Genomic DNA, 13,539 nt, shown 5'->3' with positions numbered 1-13,539 from the left:
TTTCGGCTCTTAGGGAAAATGTATGTGTCAAGGACAAGCCTGGAAGGCAGAAGATACTCAGTGTGAATCCTCTTTTCAGGTTTAGTGGTCCTACGGACGTCAAATACATGGCTGGGTGAGGCAGGAAAAATTCGGCCCCAGGGTGGAGCAGCTGCAGAAGTAGGCTCTCCTGCCCTCTAAGGGCTTCTAGTCTAGCTGAGGAGACAGACTGCAAACCACTAACCCCACTGGATGTTGGAAAATAAAATGGTTCTACATGTCCGAGAGTCCCAATGACAAATGCCACGGCTCCCTCCACGGGGCCCTCCTAGGATCCATTAAATGACATCTCCTAAGGGGTATCACGTGGAGCAGAGAAAGCACCATGCAGGGGTGGCTACTCCAGCCTCGTCGTCCACCCCGCTCCTCCATCCATAACTGCCACCCGAAGTCTTGGCATGATCTATTCACCTCTGTACGCTTCCTTGGGAAATTTAAAATACTAAGTTGTAGTCTTCAAGTACTGCATGGACTCCCGTAAGCTAATGAGGGTACAGCGTTTTGGGGTTGAAAGCCAAGTCCACATTCGTTGTTTATTTTGTTAAATGAACACATTCCAAGGCAACTGGGTTTGGGAAAGCTTGAGGGCAGCCCAGGAAGGCATGTGTGTTTCCTCTCTTCCTGTGGTGGCAGCTGCGTCCCACCCACACTCCTGGCCCTCACCGCCCCCTTCCTCTCACTGTCTACATCGCCTTTGCCAAGCAGCCAGGGAGGTAGGTGGTGATTAATCCCCAGGGAGGGCATGGAGTGGGAGTACAGTCAGGTGGCAAACTACATTTATAATTAAGGTTCAGGACATAAATTGTTCATGTGAACTTCAGCCATTTGTAAAAAGAAGAGATTAGAATTGTGTATAAGGATAATGTAGAAATCTGCATTTGGAAGTCATAACCCAACAACATGATCAAACAGAAGGAGCATTAGACCCTGAGGTACTCACACCACCGCATACTTACAGTGGATGGTTTTGAGAGCATGGTATATACACACAAAATACAAATACATATGTCATATTAAAATGCAAGGAATTTTCCAGTGTATGAACCAGAAAGCTAGGTCAGAAACAGCAACAACTAAATGATTGCACTTTGATCTACAGGTACTTGGACTTTTTTTTTTTTTTTTTTTTTTTGAGACAGGCTTGCCCTGTCACCCAGGCTAGAGTGCAGTGGTATGAGCATGGCTCAGTGCAGCCTCAAAGTCCTGGGCTCACGCTATCTTCCTGCCTCAGCCTCCTGAGTAGCCGGGTCCACAGATGCATGCTACCACCCCCAGTTAGTTTTTTTTTTTTTTTTGTAGAAAAAGTGTCTCATGGCTGGGCACGGTGGCTCATACCTGTAATCTCAGCACTTTGGGAGACTGGGGCGGGTGAATCACAAGGTCAGGAGTTCAAAACCAACCTGACCACGATGGTGAAACCCCGTCTCTACTAAAAATACAAAAATTAGCTGGGCGTGGTGGTGGGTGCCTGTAAGCCCAGCTACTCCGGAGGCTGAGGCAGATAATTGCTTGAACCTGGGCGGCAGAGGTTGCAGTAAACTGAGATCTTGCTACCACACTCCAGCCTGGGCAACAGCGAGACTCTGTCTCAAAAAGAAAAAAAGGCCGGGCACGGTGGCTCAAGCCTGTAATCCCAGCACTTTGGGAGGCCGAGATGGGCAGATCATGAGGTCAGGAGATCGAGACCATCTTGGCTAACACGTTGAAACTCCGTCTCTACTAAAAAAAAAAATACAAAAAACTAGCCGGGCGACGTGGCGGGCGCCTATAGTCCCAGCTACTCGGGAGGCTGAAGCAGGAGAATGGCATGAAATCGGGAGGCGAAGCTTGCAGTGAGCAGAGATCGCGCCACTGCCCTCCAGCCTGGGAGACAGAGCGAGACTCTGTCTCAAAAAAAAAAAAAAGAAAAGAAAAGAAAAAAAAATTAGCCAGGTGTGGTGGCGGGCGCCTGTAGTCTCAGCTACTCGGGAGGCTGAGGCAGGAGAATGGCGTGAACCGGGAGGCAGAGCTTGCAGTGAGCTGAGATCCGGCCACTGCACTCCAGCCTGGGTGACAGAGCGAGACTCCGTCTCAAAAAAAAAAAAAAAAAAAAAAAAAAAAAAAAAAAAAGTGTCTCACTGTGTTGCCCAGGCTGGTCTCAAACTCCTGGCCTCAAGCAGCCCTCCCACCCCAGCCTCCCAAAGTGCTGGGATTATAGGCAGGAGCCACCATGGCTGGCAGCCCTTGGACTTTTTCTAAGAGGAAATGTCTCTCAATCTGCTATGGCTGAAACTAATATAATTTTGTCACTACCAGTGTCAACAAAGAGGCTGTTATCATTTGTTCTTCCCATTAGCAATACGTATAATTTTCCTGGCTGACAGCCACAATGAAACTGTTTCTCCTTTTATGGATATAGATATAATAGAATAAAAAAGCACTGTTTCATATCCATCATATGGAGAGATAGATGTCGCATTCCAATTGCCATGTGTCCCGACTGATTTGAAATCCATAACAGTAAAATAAATATGCAACTCAAACAGCCACTCAACCGTCGAACTAAGAAAGTTGTGGAAAGATTCTTCAAGCTTGAAAAGCAAAAATAGGCCGGGCACAGTGGCTCATGCCTGTAATCCTAGCACTTTGCGGGACCGAGCGGGGTGGATCACTTGAGGTCAGGAGTTTGAGACCAGCCTGGCCAACATAGGCTGGTCCCATCTTTACTAAAAACACAAAAAAGAAAAATTAGCCAGGCGTGATAGCATGTGCCTGTAATCCCAGCTACTCGGGAAGCTGAGGCAGGAGAATCACTTGAACCCAGGAAGTGGAAGTTGCAGTGAGCTGAGATCGCGCCATTGCGCTCCAGTGTGGGCCACAAGAGTGTAACTTCATATCAAAAAGAAAAAAAGCAAAAATAGGCATCGTCTCTTCCTTGAAGCAGTAAAAATAAGCAACCTTCAAGAGATCACTGGGCTAAGATGTTACCTAAAATTGGTAACAAATTTACCAATTACAGGAACGTCTCCCAGGTTCCATTTGGTACATATGGAGTACTTACTAAGTGCCAAGTACAGGCACAAGAGTTGAAGTATAATGATTAATTAATTCTCAGTTCTTCAGGGGGAGAGAGAGGCACATGGTGACCTCTCCAGGAAGGTTTCCTAGGATTACTTAAATTTAATTCTCTACCTCCTCCCTGCCCACCTCCATTCTGTGCCAGCTTCCCCACCAGCACCCTCAGTGACAGAGGAGGACCTCAGCCCCATCACTTTCCTTGACTTCTCTTCACCCAGGGTGAAGAGTGAACTTTAGCCCTTTTTGAAAACAAGCAGTGAAATGACCAAAGAGAGGCCACCAATGGAAGAAAAGAAAGGACTAGATAATTAGCACTGGAGTGATTTCAAGTTGATGAAAATCCAGTTACAGTGATCCAAAAAGTAACAGATGCCACACTGTCATTTAATTTTTAAAGCCGCATCGTGCAGCTTTTTTAAAAAAGTAAACTCATCCCTTTGTATTATAAATACGTGTTAATGGTTGAATAAACATGGGATTCAGACAACAGCTGAAGCCAGTAGGCTCTCAATACCAAGTGTTGAATGAACCCAGCTGAATTATAAATGACATTCCCAGGAAAGAGTGCCTGCAATTTTTTCTATGACCGTAAGGAATCTACATGCAGGTAAATGTAAATTCATGGGCTTCCAAGCCCCTTTTCCTATGTTACTTACCAAAAATTAGCCAGATATGGTAGCGTGCGCCTGTAATTCCTGGAATGCCTGTAAACAGGCACCAGTTAGTTCCTTTGGGATACAGACAGAACTGAGCAGAATAACATTTATTTTAAAAATGTGATCCAGGTCAGCCTGTCCTTTGTACGTTGTGGGCTCATATTGGTGGCAGTGCGACCTCACCTCCTCCCCTGACATTTAGCAAGTAACACAACATTCACTGCTTGACAGCTGCAGTATTAAGGTGACACTCGTATGATTACCAAACATTTGTTTAAAAAACAGATCTGTAAGAATGTATGTCAATGAATAGATAGCACTTGATTCAACTTGAGGCCTAGGAACTGATCTTACTAGTGCAAAGCCATGAGCTGTAAGTCACTTGGTATCATAATTAGTGACAGGGGAATTCTCGGCTGGGGAAAATGGAGAGCGAACACCTGTGTCACGAAGGCCTCGGTACAGAAGTCCTGAACAGAGCTACGTGGTGATGAGATGCTTGGCTGGAAAACCACCTCCTCCATCCTGCCGCCGTTCTGCTGTGCTAGGAAGCCAGAGAACCCCAGGTGCCAGGGCCGCCTGCCGCTCCCCGGAGGAAGTGCTGGCTGCTGCCTGTATGTCACATGGAAAAGTCAGTCACAATCAGCACATTCAGCCAAACCACCGAACGTCCCTTCTGTCCCCATGGTGCCCATAACAGGAGCCCGGCTACCTGAACCTCCTGACAGTGAGGAAAGACTGACTATAGACGCCAGGCACTGAAGGTCATGGCGTGTGAAATGTGGCCACGAGGAAGGAAGAGGGACTTGACATTTGTAATGTACTTAGCACAGCAGTCTCAAAGCTAAAAGGATTTTAATTTTATAGAGGAGGGGAAGACTCCCATATTGTAAAAGGTTGGATCCCTAGCAGCATGATTTAGTCAAAGGACACCAGTTGAGATCCTTGAGTAGGCGAAATTACAGCAGGGAAGGTGTTCCCACCGCCCCCCAACCCAGGGCTTGCAGTGGGCATGTTCTCCTGAGGGTCTCCTCTCCTAGTCCTTTCAAAGCAGGACCCTACCTTTTTGTTTTCCTGATTAATCATTAAGCCTTTATTGGTCTTCATTTAGAATTTCTCCCATTATGAAATCCCTGTCTCAAGGCCAGGTGCTTCTTTTGTTCGAACCAAAACAGAGCGTGAGAGTAAGCATGAGTGAGACAGAGAGAAAGAAATGGAGAGTAGGATTTGCCAAGGCGGGGTGCGGGAGGACAAGGACATTCAGATCTCCTGGATTGAAATCTCAGCTGTCCGATCATTTTTAGGGTTTTGTAAGATTATTTTAAATGTCACTCAGAGAAAAACAATCATCAGATTGATAATTTCCCATTTCAACAGAAAGTTACTTTGGATTCAATGACCCAAACCTGCCCCACTTAACCTGAGCATCCCGCAGAGCAGACCCTGCCTCCTGTGCCCAGCTGAGAGGGAAGCAGTCGCCTGCAGGAGCCTGTGGCCTGGAAGACACAGTGAATGACCGCTTGTGCCTGGGAGAAGCCAGGTTCCAGGGACTCTGGGGCCCCAGCCAACATCAAAGTTGTGGAAATAAAAGCTGTTTTGAATCCTTGCTACCCAGATGCAATCTACCTGCGTCTGTGGGGAAGGGCCTGGAAAGCCGGTGCCAGCATCCTGGAGCGGCGGACTCTGAAGTCCCCTCATCCGTAGTCATCACTGACTCTGTGTATTAAAAATAATTACTTAACTTCTTATGCATTCTCCTCAAAGCTTGGGACATATTAACACCTCTGGGGCTTGTCAGATGACAAGCTGACATATCGGATAGCAGATGATGAATTCATTTGGTATGCAGTTGCCTATTCGTCTGATTTGGATTTCAACTTCCCGAAGAAAATCATCCAATTTCTGCCGCGCCGAGGAACTTGTTGTTCAAACACATTGAGCTCTCATCCCTGCCAGTTTTCACAAAACAGGCTGGTTCTACCGAGGGCGGCATTTCACAGAGGTAGGAATTACAGAAAGGAGCCTGCCCGGCTCTCCGTGGGAGACCATTCAACTCTATCCCAGTCACAAAGGAGAACAAAAAGCAAGGTTGCTTTAATATTCCTGTGCCAGAAGAAATATGGGGGTAGCTCAAACCCTGATGTTGCTGAGAACCAAGGCCGTGTGTTTCTAGGTGGGGGTGGCAGGAGGGGGAAGAGAAGAAAAGAAAACATTTCTATTTGGATCAAGTGCTCAGAATGCTTTTGTTGGAGAGAGCTCTCATAATGAAGATGCATGCGGCTAAGCTCTGGCTTTCAGATCACTCACGCCCCGTTTCTGAAGAGCCCGAGATTCACAGTTAGTTATATTTATGGTGTTTAATTAAACTTTGATTAGGTTTGCTCGTCTATCATCATAAAATACCATCACCGTGGAAAACAATGGGAGGAATTTTATTACACAAATGGAAGACAAAAACTCTAGGTTTTCCAAGTTAAAAAAAAAAATAGAAGATTAGATGGAAAATCTGTTTGAACACTGAGATAAGATCTCATTTTAGTACCTTTGCTGTATTCTATTCTATAACGGTCACAATGGTGACAGCAGTTTTACTTTTCCTACTGACTTGTGTATTGCTGTCAGAAGGGATGCCTTTGTGAAAGCGTGCGTTGGTGGCAAGGCTGGACACTGGGTGACATCCCACTGGTCCCACTGGCTTTATAATGATCTGCTCTGGAAGTACGGCACTAGAAATCACCCAAAAGGAGAAAATGGGCCAATCATCAGGCATCTTCAGTGACTCATTACAGTGAGCCCTCCATTCTATGCAAAGATGAGAGTTCTAACAAATGTGTTCGTAAGTGGCCTCCAGATGGTACCTATGCTATTAGCATCTCAGGTTACTGCTCTGATTATAGCTGCTCTGATACAGTCAGAAAATTAGGTGTGTTACTTACCCACATGCGCTATTGTGAGAGTCTGTGACTCAGCCTCCATATCAGGATTTTAAAATATGCTACTATGCTGCAGATGAAAACAATAGTGATTAAGGAGCTTATATTAGGAATTATGAGCCCCTGCCATCCATAAGGGTAACTTAGAAGGCTGGTGGAAACTAAGAAGCCATAGCTTATTACCAAGATAATCCTTTAATGAAAACGAAATGCATTTGAAGTAGCGATGTGTTAGTGACAAAACAGGGCAAGAAAAAAAAAATGACCTAACTTATATACTAGAGTATAGAACAGATAATGATGTGGAGAATTTCATGTTGCCATGGAGACACTCTCTGGCTCACTGGACGCGATGCTGCACCCCGTCGGAAGGCACCACTCTTCTAAGCTCAAAATGAATTCAGTGCCATTCATCCAAGGGAGACCTGCTTACCTTCTACCATGTGCCAAAAACTACAGGGTGGGGAAGATCAAAGAGGTCTACAGCATGGTCCTTACTACAAATGAACCAGCAACCAGGTTGCACACATGCCCAGTAGAGCTCAGAAGATAATGAAATACCAAGTGTAGGAAACAAGAAGTGCTGTGTGAGGTCAGGAAGGACAAAAGTGAACATGGACCAAGGTTACTCGGAATGCCTTACAGCGGGGGAAGTTGAGGGGCAGGCAGCATTTGGCTCCCGGAAGACACTCAGTGAATGAAGAGCGAGCAGAGTGTTCCAGGTGGCGGAAGTGATGAGCAGAGCTCCTCGGACCAGGAGGTCATGTTATCAAGACAATGAGGAGCCACCTCTGACTTTGGTCAAGGGCCTTCTTGAATGAGTGACATAGTTAAGTGGGTTAGGCACGATTTTTGGGGATCTGAACTGAGATTTGATCTCATAGACCCTGGAGACTGATTTTAGGTCTGTGAGCAGGATGGCAAGGTGATGAAAGCCATGTAATCCCAGCACTTTGGGAGGCTGAGGCAGGTGGATCACTTGAGCTCGGGAGTTCAAGACCAGCCTTTACAACATGGCAAAACCCCGTCCCTACTAAAAATACAAAAAGTTAGCCAGGCATCACGGCACACGCCTGTAGTCGCAGCTACCTGGGAGGCTGTGGTGGGAGGGTCGCTTAACCCCAGGGGGCCGATGCTACAGTATCGGTGATCGTACCACTGCCCTCCAGCCTAGGCAACAGAGTGAGAACCTTTCTCAAACAACAACAATAACAACAACAATAACGTCAATTGCCAGAGTTAGAACCAAAGACCAGACAATATGTGGACATTCTGACAATATGTGTCAATTTGTGGACAAAGAAGGAAAACTCACCAAGGCAACAACAAAGCCATTCATATGGGGAAAGCATGGATGTCCAGGAGCTGGAAGAGAGAAGATGGAGTGGTAGGAGCAGGGCCTTCCTAGGAAGGAGACCTCAGGCCTCACCCTCAGTGAAAGACCCAGCACAGTGAATGAACAGTTCCAGCCCTCAGTGGGGTGCGTGGGGTGGGGTGAGGAGCCATCTGGACCCCAAAACTATGCTGTGATTCTGGTTTGTTTGATTAAAAGGCAATGTCATTGTCACAGAAAAGCATTGTCACACATTGCTTTTCTAAGCATTTTGACCTCTCTGGATACACGAACGCTCTGACTACCTAATATTACAATAAGGTAAAAGATCCCACTAGGATCTGAAATAAGGCAGTTCAGAATAAGCCTGCAATAATAAGCTAAACAGTCCATGATGAATATCACTACTTCCGCCGTATCTCCCATTCAGAGAGTCCTGGCTTATATTTGATATTCATGAATAGGTCAAGTTTATTGATTATATAAAGTTTATGCTGCTGGTGCCTATAAGGAGGTCATTTTTTTAATCTGTCGGGCTAAACACTTAAAGGCACTGTCCAATGAGTACCTTAGCGTCACTGGACCTCATTACACACGCTCAAATCAGTCTCTGGATGAGTTACCTTCATCTCCCGGCAGAGTCACCGCTGGCCAGGGTTATTGCTTTAATAATCCACATGTCTGCTGTTAATGTTTACCAGCTAGCTAATCAGAGCTCTAGAGAATACATGGCATGTTTGCATTGTTACAAGGTAGACATCATTTGACAATTAACTTCATTACAACTGGAATGTAATCATCCAACACTATCTCTTTTTATTTTTCACTGTGAGGCTTTAAGATAATTCAATATATATACATAAAACTCTGGGTACTAGATATGCATATAAATGCACTTATTTTCATAAGGATACATAAATATACTCACCCATATATATCCATACAATTATGAGGTATATGTACAATGTTTACATTAAAAGCGGATTGTTTTATTTAAATATTGCATAAAATAAGATTTCTCACTTGTTTTTTTTGCCATACAATAAAAAATATATTCACAAATTAGGCACCAGGGGGCCATGTTAAAGCCACTGTAAATAGCGACTACTGGCATATGTTGAGTGTGTTTCGAATTGCTAACTTAAGAGAAAGTTTATTGTGATATTTGACATATAGGCAGTAATTTGGAAAGACAGAAAACACACTTAATTCCTCATTAAGCAGAGTTTTTAAATTGCACCTTAAGTTTGAGTGAAAGGAAGGAATATTTTAAAAAGATCTTGCACTTAAGCCATAATGACGTTTAATATCATTCCCTCCTTGTAGGCCTCGCAGTGCCGATTATTTTATGCAAGAAGCTAAACGAATGAAACATAAAGCAGATGCAATGGTGAGACCCTTTTCTTTCCAGATACGTTCTTCCAAATTACGTGTGTACTGCAGCTTCATCACTGGGACAATATAGCTAGGGTAATTATAAAATCTATTACAAGGATGGCTGGGTCTGTTAAATGGAGAAATGTTTATATAATCAAGTGTTCATAGCCCAATAAATTATGACTTCAACCAATAATGCCTGACTGGGAAAAAGCCCTGGATAAATGAATATTTCAATTTAGTCCTAAGGTTTGAATAGTAACTAGAGCCAGTGGAGGCAGTGGGTGGTAGTATTTTTTTTCCCCCTTCAAAAAGTGAAATCTAGATTTGCATTTTTCTCTTGTTAGCCTGACAAACCCTTGGCTGAGTCCCAGGATCAAATCTCTTTTCAAAAACACTGGTGTTCTTCACATGTATCTGCCAAAAATGAATGCTTTCTCTGAAACCGTACAACACGGGAACTGTTATCTGTGCATAAGACTCTAAAGTCACCATGATTTGATGTTTTCAAAGAATAACTTTTCTTGCTTGGATAATCTCCTGTTTTGGAAAGCTTGAAGCTCCCAGGCAAGAGATAGAAAACTTTTGTTTTGTTTTCTAAAAGAGGTCATATGCTTGTTCCATCTTAAATGAATGAAGTCCAGAGGGACCGCTTCCCACATAGTAACTCGAGTTTAGTCTCCTCCAGTGTTCATAACTGAGATTGAGGCAGGTGCTGGACGTGAAGAAGGCATTTCCAGTGACCTTCAGAATACTGAAGATGTTTAAACAGTTACAGGCCGGGCGCGGTGGCTCAAGCCTGTAATCCCAGCACTTTGGGAGGCCAAGGCAGGCGGATCACGAGGTCAGGAGATCGAGACCATCCTGGCTAACCCGGTGAAACCCCGTCTCTACTAAAAAATACCAAAAAAACTAGCCGGGCGAGGTGGCAGGCACCTGTAGTCCCAGCTGCTCGGGAGGCTGAGGCAGGAGAATGGCATAAACCCGGGAGGCGGAGCTTGCAGTGAGCTGAGATCCGGCCACTGCACTCCGGCCTGGGCGACAGAGCGAGACTCCATCTCAAGAAAAAATTTAAAAAATAAAAAAAATTAAAAAAACAGTTACATACCCCTCTTCCAGTGCTACCGACGTCACCTATTAAACACTTATTTACGTGAAGACCACTGCCTAGGCACACTGGGGTACAGGAGGAATTATCCCTACGTATCAGAAAATAGAGAAGGGCAGCGGAAGGTAAGCTCTTGTCCACACAATCTGAGTCTGATGGACAGTTCTGGTCATCTGGAGAAGCTGATGTATGGCCACTGTTGGAGAAGAGCATCAGATTTTTAAGGAGAAAGAGATTTTCTGCTTGAATCCAGCATCTAAAGTTTACAGCATTATTCATTCATTGTCCTCTTGCCCAACCCTATCTTTCCTGTTGACGATTTCCCAAGAGGAGACACTGCTCCAGCCAGGCTGGTCCCCTACTAACCTCTAAGCACACCTGGCTCCTGCCAGCCAGCGGGCGTTTGCAGGGATTCACTGTCACACATACTCTCACGGGCATACTCACACCCTCAGTGTCCTCCCCAAATCTAGCCAAACCCTACCATTCCTTCCTGGCATCATGTTCAGTCTCCTCCCTGTGGCCTTCCCAGCCTCTCTGCAGCCCTGTCACTAGCTCCCTTCCCTCCATCTCATTTGCACTGGATGCCTCGTCTTGCATTTTGTTGGGTAATCACAGACTGCCTTGCACTTTGAGCTATCTTGTAGGTGTACATTTTCTCTCTCCAAGTATATTATATGTTTGGCTTGTGGAGTGCACATACCACAGAATTCGGTGCTTTAGGAAATATTAATACTAAATGAAATGACTTCATCTGAAAGTGTTACCAAGAAATACTGCATTACAGGCCATAACACTTTCAGGTAACATCTGAAAGTGTTACCAAGAAATATTGCATTACAGGATCACACCTGTAATCCCAGTACCTTGGGAGGCTGAGGCAGGCAGATCATTTGAGGTCAGGAGTTCGAGACCAGCCTGGCCAACATGGTGAAACCCTGTCTCTACTAAAAATAGAAAAAAAAAAAAAAAAATTAGCCAGATGTGGTGGTGCACACCTGTAATCCCAGCTACTTGGGAGGCTGAGACGAAGACTCGCTTGAACCCAGGAGGCAGAGGTTGCAGTGAGCCAAGATCACGCCACCATGCTTCAGCCTGGGTGACACAGTAAGACCCTGTCTCCAAAAAAAAAAAAACAAGAAATGTTGCATTATAACCTACACTAGCTTTATAAGCTGTTTACAAATTTGATTTGCTAGTGAGAGGAGGTTTTGCTCCGCATTTCTGTTTTTGAAGCTATCGTTACTAATGAAGTTTTTTGTTTTTTTTTTTGTTGTTGTTGTTGTATTTTTAGTGGCAAGACTTGGAATAGTATTTGAGTATTATGTCATTCGGTTTTAATTGATGAATGAATCATTTGAAAATTGTGGAGATTTTGCAATCCAGAGTTAGACTATGTAATTACCTACAAAGAGTAGTAAGGTATGGAGCCAGGAACTTGATGTGTAAGTTTAGATTTATGAGATCTTAAGAATATAAAGCTGCTCTCTGGCTGCCCTTGCTGATGTGGGAAAAGAATAACACAAATTTAGACAGCTACAGATAATTCCATAGAAATTTGTTTTCTTTTGCTTTTAGAGACAGGGTCTTGCTCTGGTGTCCAGGCTGGAGCACAGTGGGGTGATCATAGCTCACTGTAACCTCAAACTTCCAGGCTCAAGTGATGCTCCTGCCTCACCTTCCCAAAACACTGGGATTACAGGCATGAGCCACCATGCCCAACCAAAAATCATTTGTATTTTCAACTTTTTGCCCCATTTTAGCACAGCTGAAATAGCTCCTTGAGATTTGTCTCCTCTCCTTTCCCCTACTCACTCTCACTCTTAAGTGAGGTTCTAAATATTAACAACAACAACAACAAACAATTGAGGCCAGGCGTGGTGACTTACGCCTGTAATTCCAGCTACTTGGGAGGCTGAGGCAAGAGAATCGCTTGAATGCAGGAGGCAGAGGTTGCAGTGAACCCAGATGGCACCACTGCACTCCAGCCTGGGCTACAGAGGGAGACTCTATCTCAAAAAAGAAAAAAAAAATGAGAAGAGGAAGGCATGGAGATGTAAGTGCCACAAGTAATGTAAAAGATAATAACCAAGGCTGGGCGCGGTGGCTCACGCCTGTAATCCCAGCACTTTGGGAGGCCGAGACGGGCGGATCACGAGGTCAGGAGATCGAGACCATCCTGGCTAACACGGTGAAACCCCGTCTCTACTAAAAAATACAAAAAATTAGCCGGGCGTGGTGGCGGGCGCCTGTAGTCCCAGCTACTCGGGAGGCTGAGGCAGGAGAATGGCGTAAACCCAGGAGGCAGAGCTTGCAGTGAGCTGAGATCCGGCCACTGCACTCCAGCCTGGGTGACAGAGCGAGACTCCGTCTCAAAAAAAAAAAAAAAAAAAAAAAAAAGATAATAACCAAGGCCTGGAACCATCCGAGTTGAGGATGTACCAAAAGAAGTATGAAAACTCTTATATGGGACCAGACCTATGAACTTTGATGCATATTTAGCATAGCATGGAGGAACAAGGAATGAAGTCTCCAAACCATTAGGGGTTGGAAAGAGGGAAACAGAAATCAGAGCAGCCATGCAGTTCTGAGCTGTGTTGATTGGCAGCTGTCACATGGGTTTGATACAATTCTGTACGTAACTGTTTGCTCACTTACTCCAAGCCAGTAGCAGTTTGAGAAAATAACTAGAAAAAGAAGTATTCTATTTCTTTCTTCTCTCAGCTTCATTCACAGGATTTTAGAAGTCAGAGTTGGGTTTCTCAGAGTGTATAAACTACATGACAATGCCATTTTTTAAAAAACTGTTGTTTAGGAAAACGCTATATTAACTCTGTTGATCAGGTGGAAAAGTTTGGAAAGGCTTTGAACTATGCTGAAGCGGCGTTGTCGTTTATTGAGTGTGGAAATGCAATGGAACAAGGCCCCATGGAATCCAAATCTCCTTATACGATGTATTCAGAAACAGTAGAGCTCATCAGGTAAGCACTGTGTTTTCTTGCTGGATGAGGGGAGGAGGTGAGGAGTGTGGGGAAG

General features: G+C 44.7%; 1 protein-coding gene across 4 annotated transcripts in view; it reads left to right on the top strand.

Moving 5' to 3' along the window:
• Positions 1-13,539, top strand: part of AFF3 (ALF transcription elongation factor 3) — a 580,285-nt gene that overhangs the window by 546,481 nt on the left and 20,265 nt on the right. For all 4 annotated transcript variants that reach the window (XM_077958872.1, XM_077958871.1, XM_077958869.1 and 1 more), the window contains 2 exons: positions 9,345-9,408; positions 13,348-13,484. In XM_077958872.1, the coding sequence (XP_077814998.1) occupies positions 9,345-9,408; positions 13,348-13,484 (201 nt within the window). The remainder of the gene's footprint in view (positions 1-9,344; positions 9,409-13,347; positions 13,485-13,539) is intronic.

The sequence above is a fragment of the Macaca mulatta genome, chromosome 13 (genome assembly GCF_049350105.2).
Source record: "Macaca mulatta isolate MMU2019108-1 chromosome 13, T2T-MMU8v2.0, whole genome shotgun sequence".
NCBI classification, from domain to species: domain Eukaryota; kingdom Metazoa; phylum Chordata; class Mammalia; order Primates; family Cercopithecidae; genus Macaca; species Macaca mulatta.
The sequence above is the reverse complement of the archived record's forward strand: the minus strand, read 5'-3'. Positions and strand labels throughout refer to the sequence as shown.